Here is a 16,756-nt window from a genome sequence, read left to right on the forward strand (position 1 = left end):
GCCGTCTAAGCTGCCTTCTTATCGGACAGCCGCCTTCGCGGCATTCCCCGCGCGAGTTCTCACGATACGCGACCGGTGCGCATGCTCCATGCGACGAGTGCCGTTGTGGCGCGCGTTTCAAAGGCTTTCCCCGTGCGCGCTGCCTGGAGGGCTCAAGGGCGCGACAGCAGCCGCTACAGGCCTGCTGCGGCCCCGAGTGCCTCGCAACGTTGTGGCATCTTCAGGGACCGGAGGCCGGAAAGGTACCTGGGTGGCAAAAGTGCGGTGAGTGAATGGATCTAGCGCCCTTGGAGGCGGTACCATATCCCCCGGGCTTGCAAATGAAGAACAGTGCCACGCGCAAGACGGCTCGAGGGAGTCTTGAGGCGGGGGTGGAGACTGGTAAGTTAGCTCTGCCAACATCGCCGCCTCAATATCGGATGCCGCTTTAGCGAGGTCGTCGTGCTAAGAGAAGATGCGGCCCCTTAGATAAGCCTGGAAGCGTGGGTAAGATTGCCGGATTGCCCGGGTGACTCTTTCTGTTTCGGGTGCTGAAGGGTCTGCGCGCTCGTAAAGCTCCTGAGAGGACCTTATGTATTCTTGGAGGCTTTCCTCCTCCGCCTGACTACGGGCGCGAAGCTCGTCTTTCATGCGGACAACGTAGTCGGGGGTGGAGGAATTCTGCTCGCAGTAGCTGCTCAAAGTGCGCCCAACCTTGGAATGACTGGCGACGACGCCAGCGGGCGGCGGACCCAGTCAGGGCGACGGGCAAAACGCGCTGAAGAATAACGTCATTCGTACTGGTTTACGCATTGCGGTAATCTTCCATCTCCTGAAGGAAGTCCGCCACCGATTTCTTATCTATGTGGCCTTCTTATGTAGGCACAGCGAGCTGCAAACGGAAACTGGCTGCTAGAGTTATGTTTGCATGATGCCCGAGCAGCGCGGTGAGCTGGGAAATAGTGCTGCACATATCTTGTGCGGGTGCACCCTGGTCCTTTTTATCAGGCATCGCACTAGTGGTTTTGCGAGTATGATTTTCAACCGCGCCCTTCCTGACTTTACCCAAATGTAGGTTCATTAAAATGCCGGCGGTGCATCTTTGGTGTTGAAATTGGACGGGCAAAGCGATCCGACGGAATGGTCAAGCAATGTCAAGCGGTTCTGCGGAGGCAGGTTGGCGAGGAATAGCGGGGCGCAAGGAGAGCGAGAGGCACAATAAAAACGTTCAGTGAGCTTACGCGGGTCAGAGGGGTAGGGTACAGATGCGTGAGCTGTAGGACACGATGTCGTAGTAAAACAAGTAGGCCTAAGGGCCAGTGCCAGCTGCCTCGAGATTGGAGCGGTTCCCTCGTTCCCGTGCTCGTGGTCCCTGCGGTGCGGAAGCGTACTCCAGAACAAACAGAAAAAAAGCGAGAAAGAAGAAAACCACGTTGGGCGCCAGATGAAGGCCCCTCGCCTTCGCTCAGGGGGTCCGCGAGCCGCGACCAGCACGACAAAGGACCAAAGGCGCAAGCAACAAAAACCGCTTTAATTTACGATAGAATGTACCACTCAAACTTACCGCAGCCTCGCGGCCAATAGCAGAAAAGAACAAGGCAAAAAGCAAGCAGCAAAGAAGCAAAGCAGCAAAAAGCAGCAAAAGCAAAGATGAAAGCAGCAAAACAGCGAGGCAACAAAATATACAAGCCAAAGGGAGAGATGAAAGAACGGCCGAGACAAACCATCAACCAACACAATCTTACGGGCGATAACAGAATGACAAAGCGCAGAAAGCAAGCAAGCACCGATCCAGGCGCGCAGATATTCCCAAAAGCGAACAACAAGAGTACTCTTTCATGCAGACACAATACAAAGACGCTTTTCCCCCTGCTCTGCAGCACGCTCGGAAAGAAACTTAGACGGGCCACGCCCCACCAGTGCCTCCCCAGGCCCGCGCCCAGCAAAAAGCCCCGAGTCCCGTCTCAGCTGCCTTCTTATAGGGCAGCCGCCTTCCCGGCATTTTCCGCGCGAGTTCACACGATACGCGATCGGTGCGCATGCTCCATGCGACGAGTGCCATTGTGGCGCGCGTTTCAAAGGCTTCCGCCATGCGCGCTGCAGGGAGCGCCCAAGGGCCCGACAAGCTAAATCCGGCAATGACAACAATAAATCGGGATGTACAGGTACAGTGGGACAAAACACCTCATGAAATGTAGCGAAATCTCATGAAAATCATTACTCACCACCTTGAACGCAAATGTCTGGAACTAGAACACGCTGAACATTCACCAAAATGCCAGTCGGGTCCTATTGAAAAAAAGGGTAACGACCTAGTTGAGTATAAGGATAAAAAAAATTAGGGGAGACAAAAGAGCATGAGCGTCGGAAATTGGAGTGGGGTGGCGCACCTCAGATAATTTCCATCGCCGCGAATGTACCTGCGACTTTTACAGCTATTATAAATCAGCTGTAAATTTCTTGAGGTCCATGTCCAAAATAAAGATAATCGCATCATCATCATCATTATCTTTAATTCCACTGCAGGATGAAGGCCTGTCGCAGCGATTTCGAATTACCCCAGTCCGATGCCATCCAATTCCAACATGCGCCCGCGAATTTCGTAATTTCATCACCCCACCTAGTCTTCTGCCGTATTCGACGGCTCTACCGTTTTCGTGAGTCGCATGCTGTAACCCTAATCGTCCATCCGTTATATTCCCGTGCATTACATGACATGCCTAGCTTCAATTATTTCCCTCTTAATATTGCTACATAACAATATGTGCGATCACGAAAAGGCGAGCAGTGCGAAGACGACGACAACGATGAGAAGCTAGCGCGGGCTGTTGCCTGTTGGCGAAGCGCAGCGTATTTTCTTGTAAATATACTTGTACATAGCTTTTCGTCTGCGTCTTCCTACGTAACATATCTGGTGGAGGAGGACGTTCCCTGTACCTCGTCACGGAGCTTCGCAGTGGGCGGTACGTCGAGCCTTCTTTCATGGCTCCCGGCGACGTCAACCGGACTCCGCCGGCTCCGACACCTGCTGCCCCCTTGACGACCTACATTACTCTCCCCACTCCCCGTGATCCTGGCGTATTCTCGAGCAAAGATGGGGAAGACGTCGATGACTGGATCAGCCTGTATGAACACGTCATCCGCAATAACCGGTGGGACCCTACTATTATGCTCGCCAACGTAGTCTTTTACCTCGGTGGCATACCTAGAGTTTGGCATCGCACGCACGAAGATGAGCTCACCAGTTGGGATTCAGTTAAGACACAGCTTCGAGACTTGTTCGGCAACCCCTACGGTCACCAACTTGCCGCGCAGAAGGCGCTTTCCGGCCGTGTGCAGACGTCAACAGAGCCCTATGTCACGTACATTCAGGACGTCTTGGCTCTGCGCCGCAAAGTTGACACCCACATGACTGAGTCAGACAAGGTTGCCCACATCCTCAAAGGAATTGCCGATGACGCCTTCAACTTGCTCGTTTGCAACAACGTAGCGACTCTGGATGATGTTATAAACGAGTGCCACCGCCTGGAACTCACTAAAAGCCGACGTATTGACCAGCAGTTTGCCCATCTGCCCAACACCACTGCGACATTTTCCTGTGCCGACACTCCTCGTCCCAACAACACTGTCGACGCTACCAGGATCGTCCGACGTGAGATCGAGGCCACCTATCCGGCTGCCTTCGACTCCAGTCCCAGTAACACATCTGCAGTGACGGTCTCACTGATCCAGGCAGTTGTCCACCAAGAGTTCGAAAACATGGGTCTTCACACCATCTGCTCGGTCCATCGCCGTGATACCCGCCCGGCTTCTTCGATTCAGCCCCGTCCCGAACCTTCTTACCCACCACGTCTCCGCAACCCATATGAATGGCGCACTGCTGACGACAAGCCCATTTGTTTCGACTGCCATCGCATTGGGCACATTTCTCGGCACTGTCGCAGTCGCTGGACTTCCCGATCCGGTCTACTTATACCGCCTAATCTCGCCCCCAGGTGGCCCTTCTCGTCCCTATGCCGCACGCTCCAATAACGCCGCCGCTGATTCTCCTGCACCGAACCGCTCCTATTCTCGTTCGCCTTCGCCTCAACAACGACAATCTCACTCTCTCCAGCCCCGTCGCTCCTATTCGCCGACTCCCTTCGGACGCCGCTCCCAGCCGGAAAACTAGACGATGCAGCGCCTCGAGGTGACGCTGCATTGCTCCCTACGCCGCCAAATCCTCTACTGACGTTGCCCACTCATCTGAACCTTCTTGCCGTGCAAGTCGACGGTGTTTCTGTGTCTGCACTCATAGACACTGGGGCGCATTTGTCCGTAATGAGCGCTGACCTTCGTAACCGGCTCAAGAAAATTATCATGCCCGCCACGACGCCTGTTGTCTTTTTCGCCGATGGCGGAACAGCCCCCGTAATTGGTATGTGTACCGCCCGCGGCTCCTTCGCCGATCGCGCAGCAATCGTGCTATTCACAGTCATTGCCCACTGTCCGCATGAAATCATCCTCGGCTTAGACTTCCTCTCCGCACATTCTGCTCTCATCGATTGTTCCGCCAGTACTCTCCGCCTTGACCTGCTTGTTCTGGATCCTGCTGAACCACGCCCCAGTCGCCTCAGTTCCGTCGACTTCGTTCGGTGGCCACCTTCGGCACTGACCTAAGTTGGCCTAGTGTCTTCCCCACCAGTCCCCGACGGTAATTACATCGCGGCTCCTATGCAAGACGTCCTCCTTACACACGGGATCACAGTACCTCATACAGTTTCATGTAGTACGGCGAATGGCGTCTGCCTGCCAGTGGTCAACTTTGGCTTGACGACACAAGTGCTGCCACGCGGGATGTCTCTGGCCCAGCTTTGCTCATTCACGGATCACTCACTAGCAACCATTGCAGTAGACGACACTTCATCCGATGCTCCTCTACCATCGCAGTCGACAAATTGTACCATCGCTGACTTACAGAAAATTGTTGCGCCCGACTTGCCGTCCGAGCACGCTCGTGAACTCTACCGCGTTCTGTTTCCCTACCACGATATTTTTGACTCTAACGATCATCCTTTGGCCCAAACTACAGCTGTCAAACGTCGCATTAATACCGGCGATGCCCCTCCTATTCATCGCCGCACGTATCGAGTGTCACCAGCTGAGCGTCAAGTTATTCACGCAGAAGTTCGCAAAATCCTTGCCAAGAACATTATTGAACCATCATATAGTCCATGGGCGTCACCTGTTGCACTGGTCAAAAAGAAGGATGGCTCATTTCGCTTTTGTGTGGATTATCGGCACCTTAACAGCTTTACCAAAAAGGACGTGTATCCCTTACTTCGGATTGATGACGCCCTTGACTGCCTCCACGGTGCTCGCTATTTCTCCTCTATTGACCTTCGCTCCGGCTACTGGCAGATGGCAGAAGACTGCTTTTGTAACACCCGACGGTCTTTATCAATTCAAAGTGATGCCGCTCGGTCTATGTAACGCCCCTGCCACTTTTGAACGCATGATGGACTCCCTTCTTCGCGGTTTCAAATGGTCCACGTGCCTGTGCTACTTGGATGACGTTATCATATTCTCCCCATCGTTCACTACGCACCTCGAGAGCCTCTCAGCAGTCCTGGACGTTTTTCGTCGAGCGGGTCTGCAACTCAACGCAACTCAATTAGAATATCGGCTGTACCCGTCTGCTCTCTGATATAAGCCGATCTCTTTCTGTCTCTTAAAGTTATGCTTAGCATTCTTCGTTCCATCGAGCTTTGCGCGATCCTGAAGTTGTTATCAAGCTTCTTTGTCAGTCTCCAATTTTCTGCCCCATATGTCAACACAGTTAAAATGCATTGATTGTACACCTTCCCTTTCAATGATAATGGTACGTTTTCAGTCAGGAGGTCACCGAACGTCACTCTGCCTTTTGCGCTCAAACCCATTATTCTTCTATGAATTTTCTTCTTGCGCTCAGGGTTCTCTGTGATTAATCGAGCTAGGTAAATGTACTCTATTTTAGACTCTAGAGGCTGACTCACGATCCTCAGCTCTTGTTCTCTTGCCAAACTGTTCATGATTATCCTTGTGCTCTGCACATTAATCTTCAACCTCACTCTTACACTCTTATTGTTAAGGTACTCAATGATTTGTTGTAACTCTTCTCCAGTGTTGCTGAACAGAATATCATCTGCAAACCGAAGGTTGCTGAGATATTCGTCGTCAAGTCTTACTCCTAAGCCTTGCCAGTTTAATAGCTTGAATAATTCTTCTGAGCACGAAGCAGATAGCATTGGAGAGATTGTGCCTCCTTGTCTGACCCCTTTCTTCATAGGTATGTTCCCACTTTTCTCGCGTAGCATTAAAGTAGCTGTGGAATCTGCAAATATCTTCCAAGATATTTACGCAAGCGGCCTGTACCCCTTGTCTGCGTAATGCCTCCATACCTGCTGGTATCTCTACTGACTCAAATGCTTTTTCGTAAACTATCAAAGCCATATAGAGAAGGAGATTGTACATTGCGGATTTCTTGACTACCTGATTGTTGACATGGATGTGATCCATTGAAGAGTATCGGTTCCTGAAACCTACGTGTTCCTTTGCTTTACTAAAGTCCCCTATCCAGCTTTTCTGGTGGCAAGGGTTTAGTTCGCGTGAGTGCCACGACGTGGCGTACTGACCTTAATACTTTTCAACCTTCCGCGGTGACGCGTGATGACGTCAACCAAACAAAAACAAATAAAGTAAAAGCTATCCCTGCGCATTGAACTTCGCCACAATGCTTGTCCCGCCGCCGTTATCAGGGTTCTTGATCAAGCGTATTCGCTCGTCGCCTCGAAATCACTCTTCCTCCTAAGAGCGTTTAGTCGCGGCGAGCAATGGTTGATTCTAGGCTTTTGATGCGGTTCTTTTATTTTTTTCTTTACCTTTTCTTCCTCTTTTTTCATTCTACGGAGTAAAGAAGCTAGCCTAACCATCAGAAGCACTTCGGGGCAGCCTTTCTTCAGTCGGCACACATTGTTAACGTCCGAACATCGCACAGAGTCTACTAGAGACGGCGTCGTGGACGGATTTTGATTTTCCCCTATCGAATTCGATAAGTTGCACACAATTATTTCACTAGCGACCTTGCAATGCGCTCCCATGGGCTACCGCCGCAGCTGCAAATCTAGATGGGCTTAAGTATTAGGACATGTACATGGAAATGTTGGTTTTTTACTTTGACACAAAAGTCACGACACGAGAGTTGAGCAAACTGTCCCTGTGTCATCACAGGGTGTGACACCGCGCTAGTTCGTATTCCATGTTAAAGTGACTAGCGCAAGAGTGGACACGGGGCATAAAAGAGGCGACAAGGATAAGCACAAACTTCCAACTGGGTGCTTGTCCTTGTAGCGTATTTAGTGTCCCCTGTCCACTGTTGCGCTGGTGAGTTTAGTCTGTCATGGCATGGCCGAAGCTGCTCGCAATATTACGTCACATTTACTGGCCACCAGGCCAGGTACAGCCTTGGGTACGACAAATACAGTACTTGCAGCTAGTTTCCAAAGTAGTCTGGTATGGTGGTTATCCACGTGCGTTAAGCAAGAACGCTATTTCAAATTATTGTGCAGTAAGATATGCAGGATTTGTATGTTCTCCACAATCTCTACCATGTTGCCGTCCCGCCTTTATTATATACCCGCAATGTAGACTAGGAGCTATCGAGCGTCATAATGGCTATCCACATACTCAAAGACCTCGCAAACAACTCCTGACACCTAATCGTATTCAAGAGTTGTGCGACGGCCCAGGACATCCTTAACAAATATTACATAACACATGACGACGCTTTACTTGCCAACACCACAATTTTATTATGAGGCACGCCGTAGTGGAGGATTCGGGGATAATTTAGACCACTTGGGATTTTTAACGTGCGCTTAACCCTAAGTACGCGGGTTTTCGCATTTCACAGCCATTGAAATACGGCTGCCGTGGTTGGGATTCGATCCCGAGACCTCGTGATTAGTAGCCGAACCCAATAAAAGTTAAGCAACTACGGAGGGGAAGGAATGTTGGCAGTAGGAGGAAGGTGACAGCCGGCGCGTGAGACAATTGGTTCCCATCCTCATTGCGCGAGAATGGGTACCATCTGTCCAAGAATGACACCACAGAATGCACTGTATTCAATGTGATGGAGTCCGCGTCCCATATTTCAGACCCGAATCATGCTGTAACTAATGATGACCAGGCATCTCACTAATACATGCACCCGCTTGACAGCTGCCGAGCGCTGGCGCCGGCCAAAGGACCTACTTGACCTTTGTTCAACACTTGCCGACATTCTCGCCTTATTTCGCACCATTGCGTTTCAGCTTAACTGCTTCACCAGCCAATTTATTTGTGCCAGAACTTGGCCACGGAATCAAAGTTTTGGCTTCTTATTTTTAAGTCATCTTTTATATTTACGCTAATGCTGTCTTGAAATTTCCAGCGGTTCCACCTTTCCCAAAATAACCGCATTTTTGTCGGCCTCTGTTCACATTTTGGAGGATATTAAATAGACGTGCAAACCATTGCCTGGCCCCCTGACCAAGCTGCTCAAAAAGTCATTTTATATTCCTGAGGTCTTGTGCAAGCTTCCGCCTTGCATTCATCAACCTCCTGATTTCCCTGTCAACTATATCCCATTTTCACGACTGCAATCCCACGGAAGTTGGCGACGATATAATGTCCATGGGAGTAAAGCCATTTAAATCAATTCTACTGTAGATACGACAGCCGCTTCTGCTCGCTATGAATGGAAATATAGCGTTAATGAGCGCCATTCTGAAGATTCTAAATTTACAGTAAAAAAATTATGCGGATCCCATGTATGTGCGAATCAATGTAAGCAAAGCTTTCTGTCTATGTTGTCATTGTCATACGTAATCTCCACAGAGTAGACAGGCACTCTCTAATGAAATGCCGTCAATGTTTGCCTGATTACGCCTGCCATTGTGATGCAAATAAACGGAACTTCAACTCATTTTCTCAGAAATAATAGCTGAATCAAATGCTGACGTCATCCTAAACAAGATCAAGAAGCGCCGTAGAAACCAATCTTATGATTCGTAAGCTTATATTTGTGAGTTATATTGGGGGGGAGGCGGGGGGAAGGCGGTGTGCTCTTGTACGCTATAAATGTCCCTCGGACGTCTCTGATGTGCTCGTTCTATTCTAAAGTACCCAATGAAAACTCTCATCGCTGCAACTTTATAATGTCCTGGTGGCAGGCCACCATGGCGTGTCACGCAAGTATGACCACGGTGATTCATTTGGGTTGATATATAGTATTTTGTGCGTCATACTTCGCCACATTCATTTTTCAAACTATTCCAGAGCTCGAAAAGGGCGGCCAACTCACTACGTCCCTTTCCTCTGTTTACTTCCGCAAGGTGTGTGTTTATCGCTGTGTTCACCAAATACGCCCAACGGTATGCTACCACTCAAGCCTTTGTGGCGGCTGAGCAACTGAAGTCGCAGGCTTTATTCAACATGGCGTCGACGTCCAATATGGCTATCCGCAATTACTTTTCGCGGACTTCGCTCACCGCCTTCTCTCCAGTGTCATTTCTTACACTACTCGCTCTTCCTAGACACAACACAAACACGCAACGACCTTAATAGAGTATCAATTACACGCTAGTTGACATGCTGTCGATGTATATTTGCGCTGAGCACCGCGATTGGAGCGCGGTCCTGTCTATGGGGACATTATCCGTCTACAGCCTCGCTCAACAACACCGCTCGTTACTCATCACGTTTTTTTTTTTTGTCGACAAGAGCATAGTGTATTTCCTCTGAATGTGCTTTCGGCTTTAGGTGTGACCTTGCACACCCGCTTATTCTGTTACATTGACGGCGGCCGTTGTCGCCAGGATGCCGCCTCATTCTGAGCTTCGCAGTCACCAGAGAGCACAGAAAGATGTCTTCGCAAACAAACCATCGCGATTCGAGTCCATCTCCCAAATGCACCATCTTGCATTTGGGAGATGGGCACGCTGCCCATTACGCTACCACCTGCCTCCACCAATTTCTGTTTATCTGCCTTCCCACTTCACGTTTTTGCCGCAGACGCAGGCAGAACGGATGTAGAAACGAAAAAAAAGTAAAGATTGCTTGAGCCACCAGCTGACGCATGACCTTAACTTTGGCAGGTTATTCTCATTGGAGCGCATGTAGGCTTGCTGCTGAGTGCAGATTGTGGGTCGCCTTAGCTTTATTGTAAATTTGCTTTCTCCGACTCTTTTCAGCTAGAACTGAAACGCCGGACAAAAATAAGACCTTCCGTTGAATATTCTTTTCTTGTTTTCTATGTTTAAAGCAATGCGTTCATGTTTGCTTATTCGCGCGTGACACCTTGGTTGATAATTAAGTTAGTACGCCTCCGTTTACAACATTATACGGCCGATAAATCTGTAAAGTGGCAGACTATCCTTTCCTCGTATAGCTTTGCACTAATTTCTATCACAATCAATGCTTCGACTTTCGGGTGAAAACTGCGATTTTTCCCTTATATGTAAAAAATTTTTTTTTTTCGGCGTGCGCCCTCATAAAGGGATAAGAAGCATTTCGTTGTAGCAGTGACTTCTACTTCTCCCATTGCGGCCAAAGCACCCTTGACAATTTTAAACTCTGCTGAGTGCATCGGTAGCATTCGTGCCAGTCGTCACCTACAATGAAAACTACCCCACTTCTGTCGTCCCTGCCAAATCAATCAAACTTCATTTCAAAGTTCAAAATGACTATGTACCCTGGCCTATTTACCAAAGTTTAACAATGTAGATTCTGTGAGCCAAGCAGAAGAAACAACAGGAGCCGCGCTCTCCTCTTCAAACGCGCTAGCCGTTTTTGTGAGTTCGCGAGGGGCGAGCTCGCCGGCTCAAGATACATCCATCTGCCGCAGTGAGGCGGTAACATCTTTCTAACGCTGTCATCCGGGCTTGTACCTAAGCGTTGCGTTAACGACATTACCCTATGCGCTACTGTCGAATTCACGTGAAAGCGGCTTCTGTTAAATCGTCTCTCCGTGCTATGAGAAAAGCGTTCATTCACAGCTTTATGGCATTTACGCAGTGAGGTATTCTGCAGCCGATTGTACCCCCAGAACAAGACGACCATGGTCATCAACGAGACCCTCCGGATGCCAGCACTGGCTGATACCTTGGCTACCATTGCACGGGAAGGCCATCAAGCCTTTTATGGCGGCTCCGTGGGCAAGATGTTATCTGATGATATACGAAGAAAGGGTGAGTAATATAGACGTTTTAATATAGAGTAATATAGATGCACGGTTCCTTATTCGTACTAAGTAACGTTCTTACTAAAAAATTCAAGGGGCACTTAGTTATCCCTGGGTGGATGAATGCGAAGGCATTACCGCCACGCCAGCAGAAGCGCGGTGACATCCGGTGGCGCCGGTCATCGTGGGTTGGTGGGTTTCAGTGCCTTAATTAACTCTATCTTAACTAACTGTGCCACAGTTAAGTACGCCTTCACTAACACCAAAGGTCGTGCGTTCTACCCTCTACCCTCACTAACTCTACCGTAATTAACGTCATCTTCATTACCACCAAATGTCGAAGTTTCGTCGCCTTCTTGTGCCATATTTTCGTCACTCCTCGAACGCCGGATTCTGCGGTGAATGGGAAATTGAACGCTTTCGGTTTAAAAGTTCATTGATTGAAGGCATACAGATGTAGAAAAGAGTCGCTCCTTCCGAGTTTTAACTCCCCATACGGTCCTAGACGACATAATACACCCCACGCCAAACTTCTCGTATTTTGTAGACAGCTGTACTTGGAGTAAACAAAAAAATGACAGACGATTACAGTACTTTCTAATGCGAAATTTGAGCTCAACTCTAGACGTCTTTTCATTTCGCGATATTTCGGCTGGCACGGACAATGTCTCATGCGGCACGTTGCCAACGGAGACAAGTGTGTGTGACGCGATTGCCTCGCTAATCGAGCGAACGCGAGAGGCATCCCGCGGGTGACGTGAGGACGCGATTCATAGCGGCAGTCGCAGACTGACTTCCGCTCGTGCTTCGCTCTCACACATGGTATCGGCGGTCGTGCTCGCCGCATGCCTTATCGATGGCGTCATCGCTCTACACACGACACACACTACACTGGTGCCATCTCGCAGCGGTTGTCGCAATGCAAAGCTCTCAGCCACCTGAATACGCAAAAAATAACTATGAGCCCTTAGTGAATCAGGACCCCTTAATGGAGAGGCAACGCAACACAATACGAAAACCAAGGAAACGCAAAAGACAGCGTGCAACCAGCAACAAATGCCGGTTCGTGGATTAAATTGGGTAAGAAAAACAGCAGGAGTGTTCAGAATACAGCCCAGCAACAATCCCTCCAAATTAAGAGCCTAAAAATGTCCCGCAGCCAGGTAAAAGAGCAACCTAGCAGCATTCTGCCCCGGCAGCCCTACACGACTATGGTGCTTGTCGGTTCAAATGCTGATCGACTGAAGAAGCACCTCTACGAGGAAATCAATGACCAGATGCTCCGCACAACCTCCAAATCGGGAGCAACTACACACGAAACACTCTTTTGAGTGGAAGGAGAAACTGCGAGTGCAGACTCCTCCAACGTCCAACTCCAACTAGTAGTCGACGTTGATACTACTGATGCACTAAGTGGCATAGAAGTTTAGCGGTCCATCAATCAGCTCACAGAGAACTTAATATCCTCGAGCAAAAGAGGCACCCCAAACCAACGACGTCTTGAGTGCCATGCCAGAACTGAAGTCGCGAGACCATCAAGCAGAAACAGCTTGTTTCAAATCAAACCAAGAAGCCAACAACTTATGTGCTTCACTCGGTCGCAGAGTAGATTCTCTGGCCACTGCGGCTGATCTCAGCAAACAAAGCTTCAATGACATCCACTATACGTAAGCAGCCGAAGACCGTGTGGGCTCCCTACTAGCCCAAGAAAGAAATCATTTTTTAGGAAACAACACCCACGAATGCATAACCACACCAGAAAACCTCGTTCACCGCAATGGTTCAGACCAAAAGGCAGCTAGTGTCCTCGCTGCCCTCTAGTCGAGGACAACAGAACTTGGCCAATTAGGCCAAACTAGACGCCACTGGAAAGCGTATCTTTAAAGGCAAACAAGAAAAATTATTGTCCTCAGCCTCACAGACACAAAAGGACAATAGAACAGAACTCAGTCACAAGGCTACTCAAGATGAAAACAGCTACGCTTGGCCGAGCAGGACATCTGAAAAGTACAAGGAAGAGCATCGAGTTAGCCAAGACAACACGCGGGATCTCAAACCTCCTACCAAATCCAAGCAACACTGCCTGTACCCAAAAAGAATACATAAACAAAATGAAGAGATAAGCAAAAAAAACCTATCCATGGGCCTACTAAGCATGCAAGGTGCCCGAAGATTCATATGGGAAGTCCAGTGTCAAATTAGGCAGTTAAAACTTCATATTTATACGCACTAACTGTAATGCACCTTACAGATTATGCCAGCCTTACATACACGATGGTCTAGAGTGGTAAGGCCAGAATAAAAAAGGGGGCACCAAACGTAGGTGAGGGATTGAGTTCCTTGCTGAAACCAACCAGAGTATCTGTACTGGAGAGGACCAAAACTTCATTCACGGGAGCATGTGGACCAGACATGAAATAGAGCAACGCAACATATATCTACAGGGTATATACATGACTATAACATCTTAAGATGGATAAATAAATAGAACAATCTGTGAATGCATCACTAAGAATATTCCATTAAAATAAAGAGGACTCCAACTGCCATATAATACAGTTTGAAGGCAATGAAAATGATGCAATGAGTTTCCCCAAACTAGTGAGAGAATGCCACCTAGCCACAGGAAACCTACACCCACTCTGTAAAGGCACGTAACCGGGGACACGCTGTACTCAAAAATCAGCCATTGATTATGTGTTATAGAACAACCGGCCCCTATGCAACACACCCAGATAATCAATGTACATTGAAGAAGGCATAGCAGACAGCTGTGGTAGCGACCACAGCAGAATTAAACTATCTCTAGATTCCACTAAACACCAAATGCAAGCCGACAGACAAAAGACAAATTCAAAGAGTTTGCATCACAACTAGAACAAAAAATAGAAAATGCCCAAACGTACGAAGAGTTCATAGAACAATGCCTACAAGTGGCAGACAAAGCTGTTGTCAAGGCAAAAGGGATGACCTGAACTCGACCAACGCCATGGTTCGACAAGGAAGTGAAAGAATAAACATCCAAACTCAAAAGGCTATGTAGACTGCACTGCAACACTACTTCAACAACATCCTCGGATAGAGCCAAATGCAAGTAGCATCACACAGACAAAAGTGACCTCATACATAAGGGCACAGGAAGACCACTTAAGTGAATGTCTACCACCCGATATCAGTATTGAGCAATGTCCGATAGCTGTATTGAGGGATGTCCAAAAACACTTCAGAGCACTACTCAGCCGAAGACCATAAAAGTTATGCAAATCAAATAATATATTCGCAGGATTGATACCCTGATAAGCCCACTTGATATGTCTCAAGTGGTTTGCGCATGAAGCAATGTATCTTCGGCGCCTGTTATTGCTAGCTGGAGACATTGAAGCCAATCTGGGTCCCATAACGAAAGCACAAGAAGAAGAACTCGATATGGTATTCAATGCCATAGAAGGCTTGGAAGGTAGCAATTCTAACTTGTTGGAATCAGTGAACAAAGTGTTACACATACACATTGGACTAAAAAGTTATCTTGAATTGCTTACCAAGCGCGTACACGAAATTGAAGCTAAACTTTAATCATTTTCCTTACAGACACCAATCTTCGTTTGTTTCCCAGGTTGTGTCTCCAGTTAGACTCGGCGCTAACATTTTAACTTCACCTAAGCTTCCACAAACACCACAAACATTAAGAAATAGTGCACTTAGTACTGAGGATGGTTGTTGCTTTTTGTACACTAATATTAGAAGCGTTATTTGTAAAAATGTCGCACTGTCTTCACTAATCGACTCAATATCGGCAACAGTAATAGCACCAACGGAAACTTGATATAACGACGCTATTCCTAGTGAAAACATATTCATTTGTGGAACTAATTTTAATACCTTCGTTGCGATAGGAAAAACCGCAGAGGTGGCGGTGTCCTCCTTGCAATAAAAAGACAGTATATTGTAGCGCCCGTGGTTTTTAACACTTCCCTTGAATGCGTAGTAACCTATTTGAAATTCAGATGAAATAACGTAATTCTTGGTGTTTTTTATCGCCCACCGGACCTCACTCATGTGTTCACAGCAGAATTTCATCACATTTTTATCGAACTTTTCCATCAGTCTCCACATTCTAATGTAATCATTTTTGCCGACTTTAATTTCCCGGACATAGCAAGGTCCACACAACCCGCCGTGGTTACTCAGTGGCTATGGTGTTGGGCTGCTGAGCACGAGGTCGCGGGATCGAATCCCGGTTACGGCGGCCGCATTTCGATGGGGGCGAAATGCGAAAACACCCGTGTGCTTAGATTTAGGCGCACGTTAAAGAACCCCAGGTGGTCAAAATTTCCGGAGTCCTCCACTACGGCGTGCCTCATAATCAGAAAGTGGTTTCGGCACTTAAACCCCAAATATTATTATTCTTAAGGTCCACACAATGAACCTATAGCACACAATCCGAGTCCCATGCGTTCCTCCACTGTTGTCTCGATTTCAGTCTAACCCTGTTAATATCAAGCCCGACATGATGTTCTGCGCACTCTTCTAATATCCTTGATTCGATCCTAGCTAACAATGCAGATATATGTTCTGAAACAACTCATATTAGTTGTCTATCCGATCATGATGTTTTAACTGGTCGCTTCGTTCCTTCATCTATCAAAAGGCAAATTATTAGCAAGCAGATTAGGTGTTACGAAAAAGCTAACTTTGATCGTATTAACAATGAACTATCGCTTTTTTCTGACGACTTTCTGAGAGGTTACTTGGCGCGATCAGTCGAAGAAAACTGGTTGCTAATTAAAAAGACACTCGCTAATCTCATAGAGAAATACATCCCGATCATTTGCATAAAATCTGATAACACTGCTTCTTGATTTTCGCATAACCATCGTCGCCTAAATAACATCAAAAAACAATTATTCAAGCAAGCTGACAAAAATAAATCATCTGCATCTTGGCGTCGGTACAAAGCGTGTGACAAAGAATACTAAAGTTTACTCAAAGCCACGCGCAGACAATTTCATAAACGGGACCTGTCATCAATGTTAGCAACTAGCCCTTGGCGCTTTTCGTGGGTCATTCATCCCAAGCATAATCCTGACATCGCCCTTACTGATCATGATGGTGCAGCGATAACTGAGACTGATTGTTCCGAACTACTGAAAGAAACATTTTCATCGGTATTCACGCGTGAATATTTAGAACCGTTAGCCCCCATGACTCGCACTGATTCGTATGTGGCGGAAATATTAATTACCGATTCTAGAATTTATTTTGTCCTTAGTAATCTTGAAATTTCATCTACCACTGACAATGCTAGCTTAAATAAAACAATTCTAAAAATTATAGCCCCAAGCATCTTCCCAGTACTGCACCTCTTATTTTCACAATGGCTATCATCAGGCTTTATCCCCCACGATGGGGAAGGTACCTATGGTAGTGGCATTCTTCAAGCCTGGAGATCGCTCTTCATCCCTTAACTATCGACCAATTTCTTCATCGCCTTCTAATCTTTCGCTACATTGTCGAGATTGTAACTGCAGGCCAGTGTTA

General features: G+C 47.7%; 1 protein-coding gene across 5 annotated transcripts in view; it reads left to right on the forward strand.

The window, feature by feature from the left end:
* Window positions 1-16,756, forward strand: part of LOC135918847 (glutathione hydrolase 1 proenzyme-like) — a 607,262-nt gene that overhangs the window by 351,886 nt on the left and 238,620 nt on the right. For all 5 annotated transcript variants that reach the window (XM_065452525.2, XM_065452527.2, XM_070525368.1 and 2 more), the window contains one exon: window positions 11,053-11,225. In XM_065452525.2, coding sequence (XP_065308597.2) covers window positions 11,053-11,225 — 173 coding nt within the window. The remainder of the gene's footprint in view (window positions 1-11,052; window positions 11,226-16,756) is intronic.

Source organism: Dermacentor albipictus, chromosome 9 (genome assembly GCF_038994185.2).
Source record: "Dermacentor albipictus isolate Rhodes 1998 colony chromosome 9, USDA_Dalb.pri_finalv2, whole genome shotgun sequence".
Classification (NCBI taxonomy): domain Eukaryota; kingdom Metazoa; phylum Arthropoda; class Arachnida; order Ixodida; family Ixodidae; genus Dermacentor; species Dermacentor albipictus.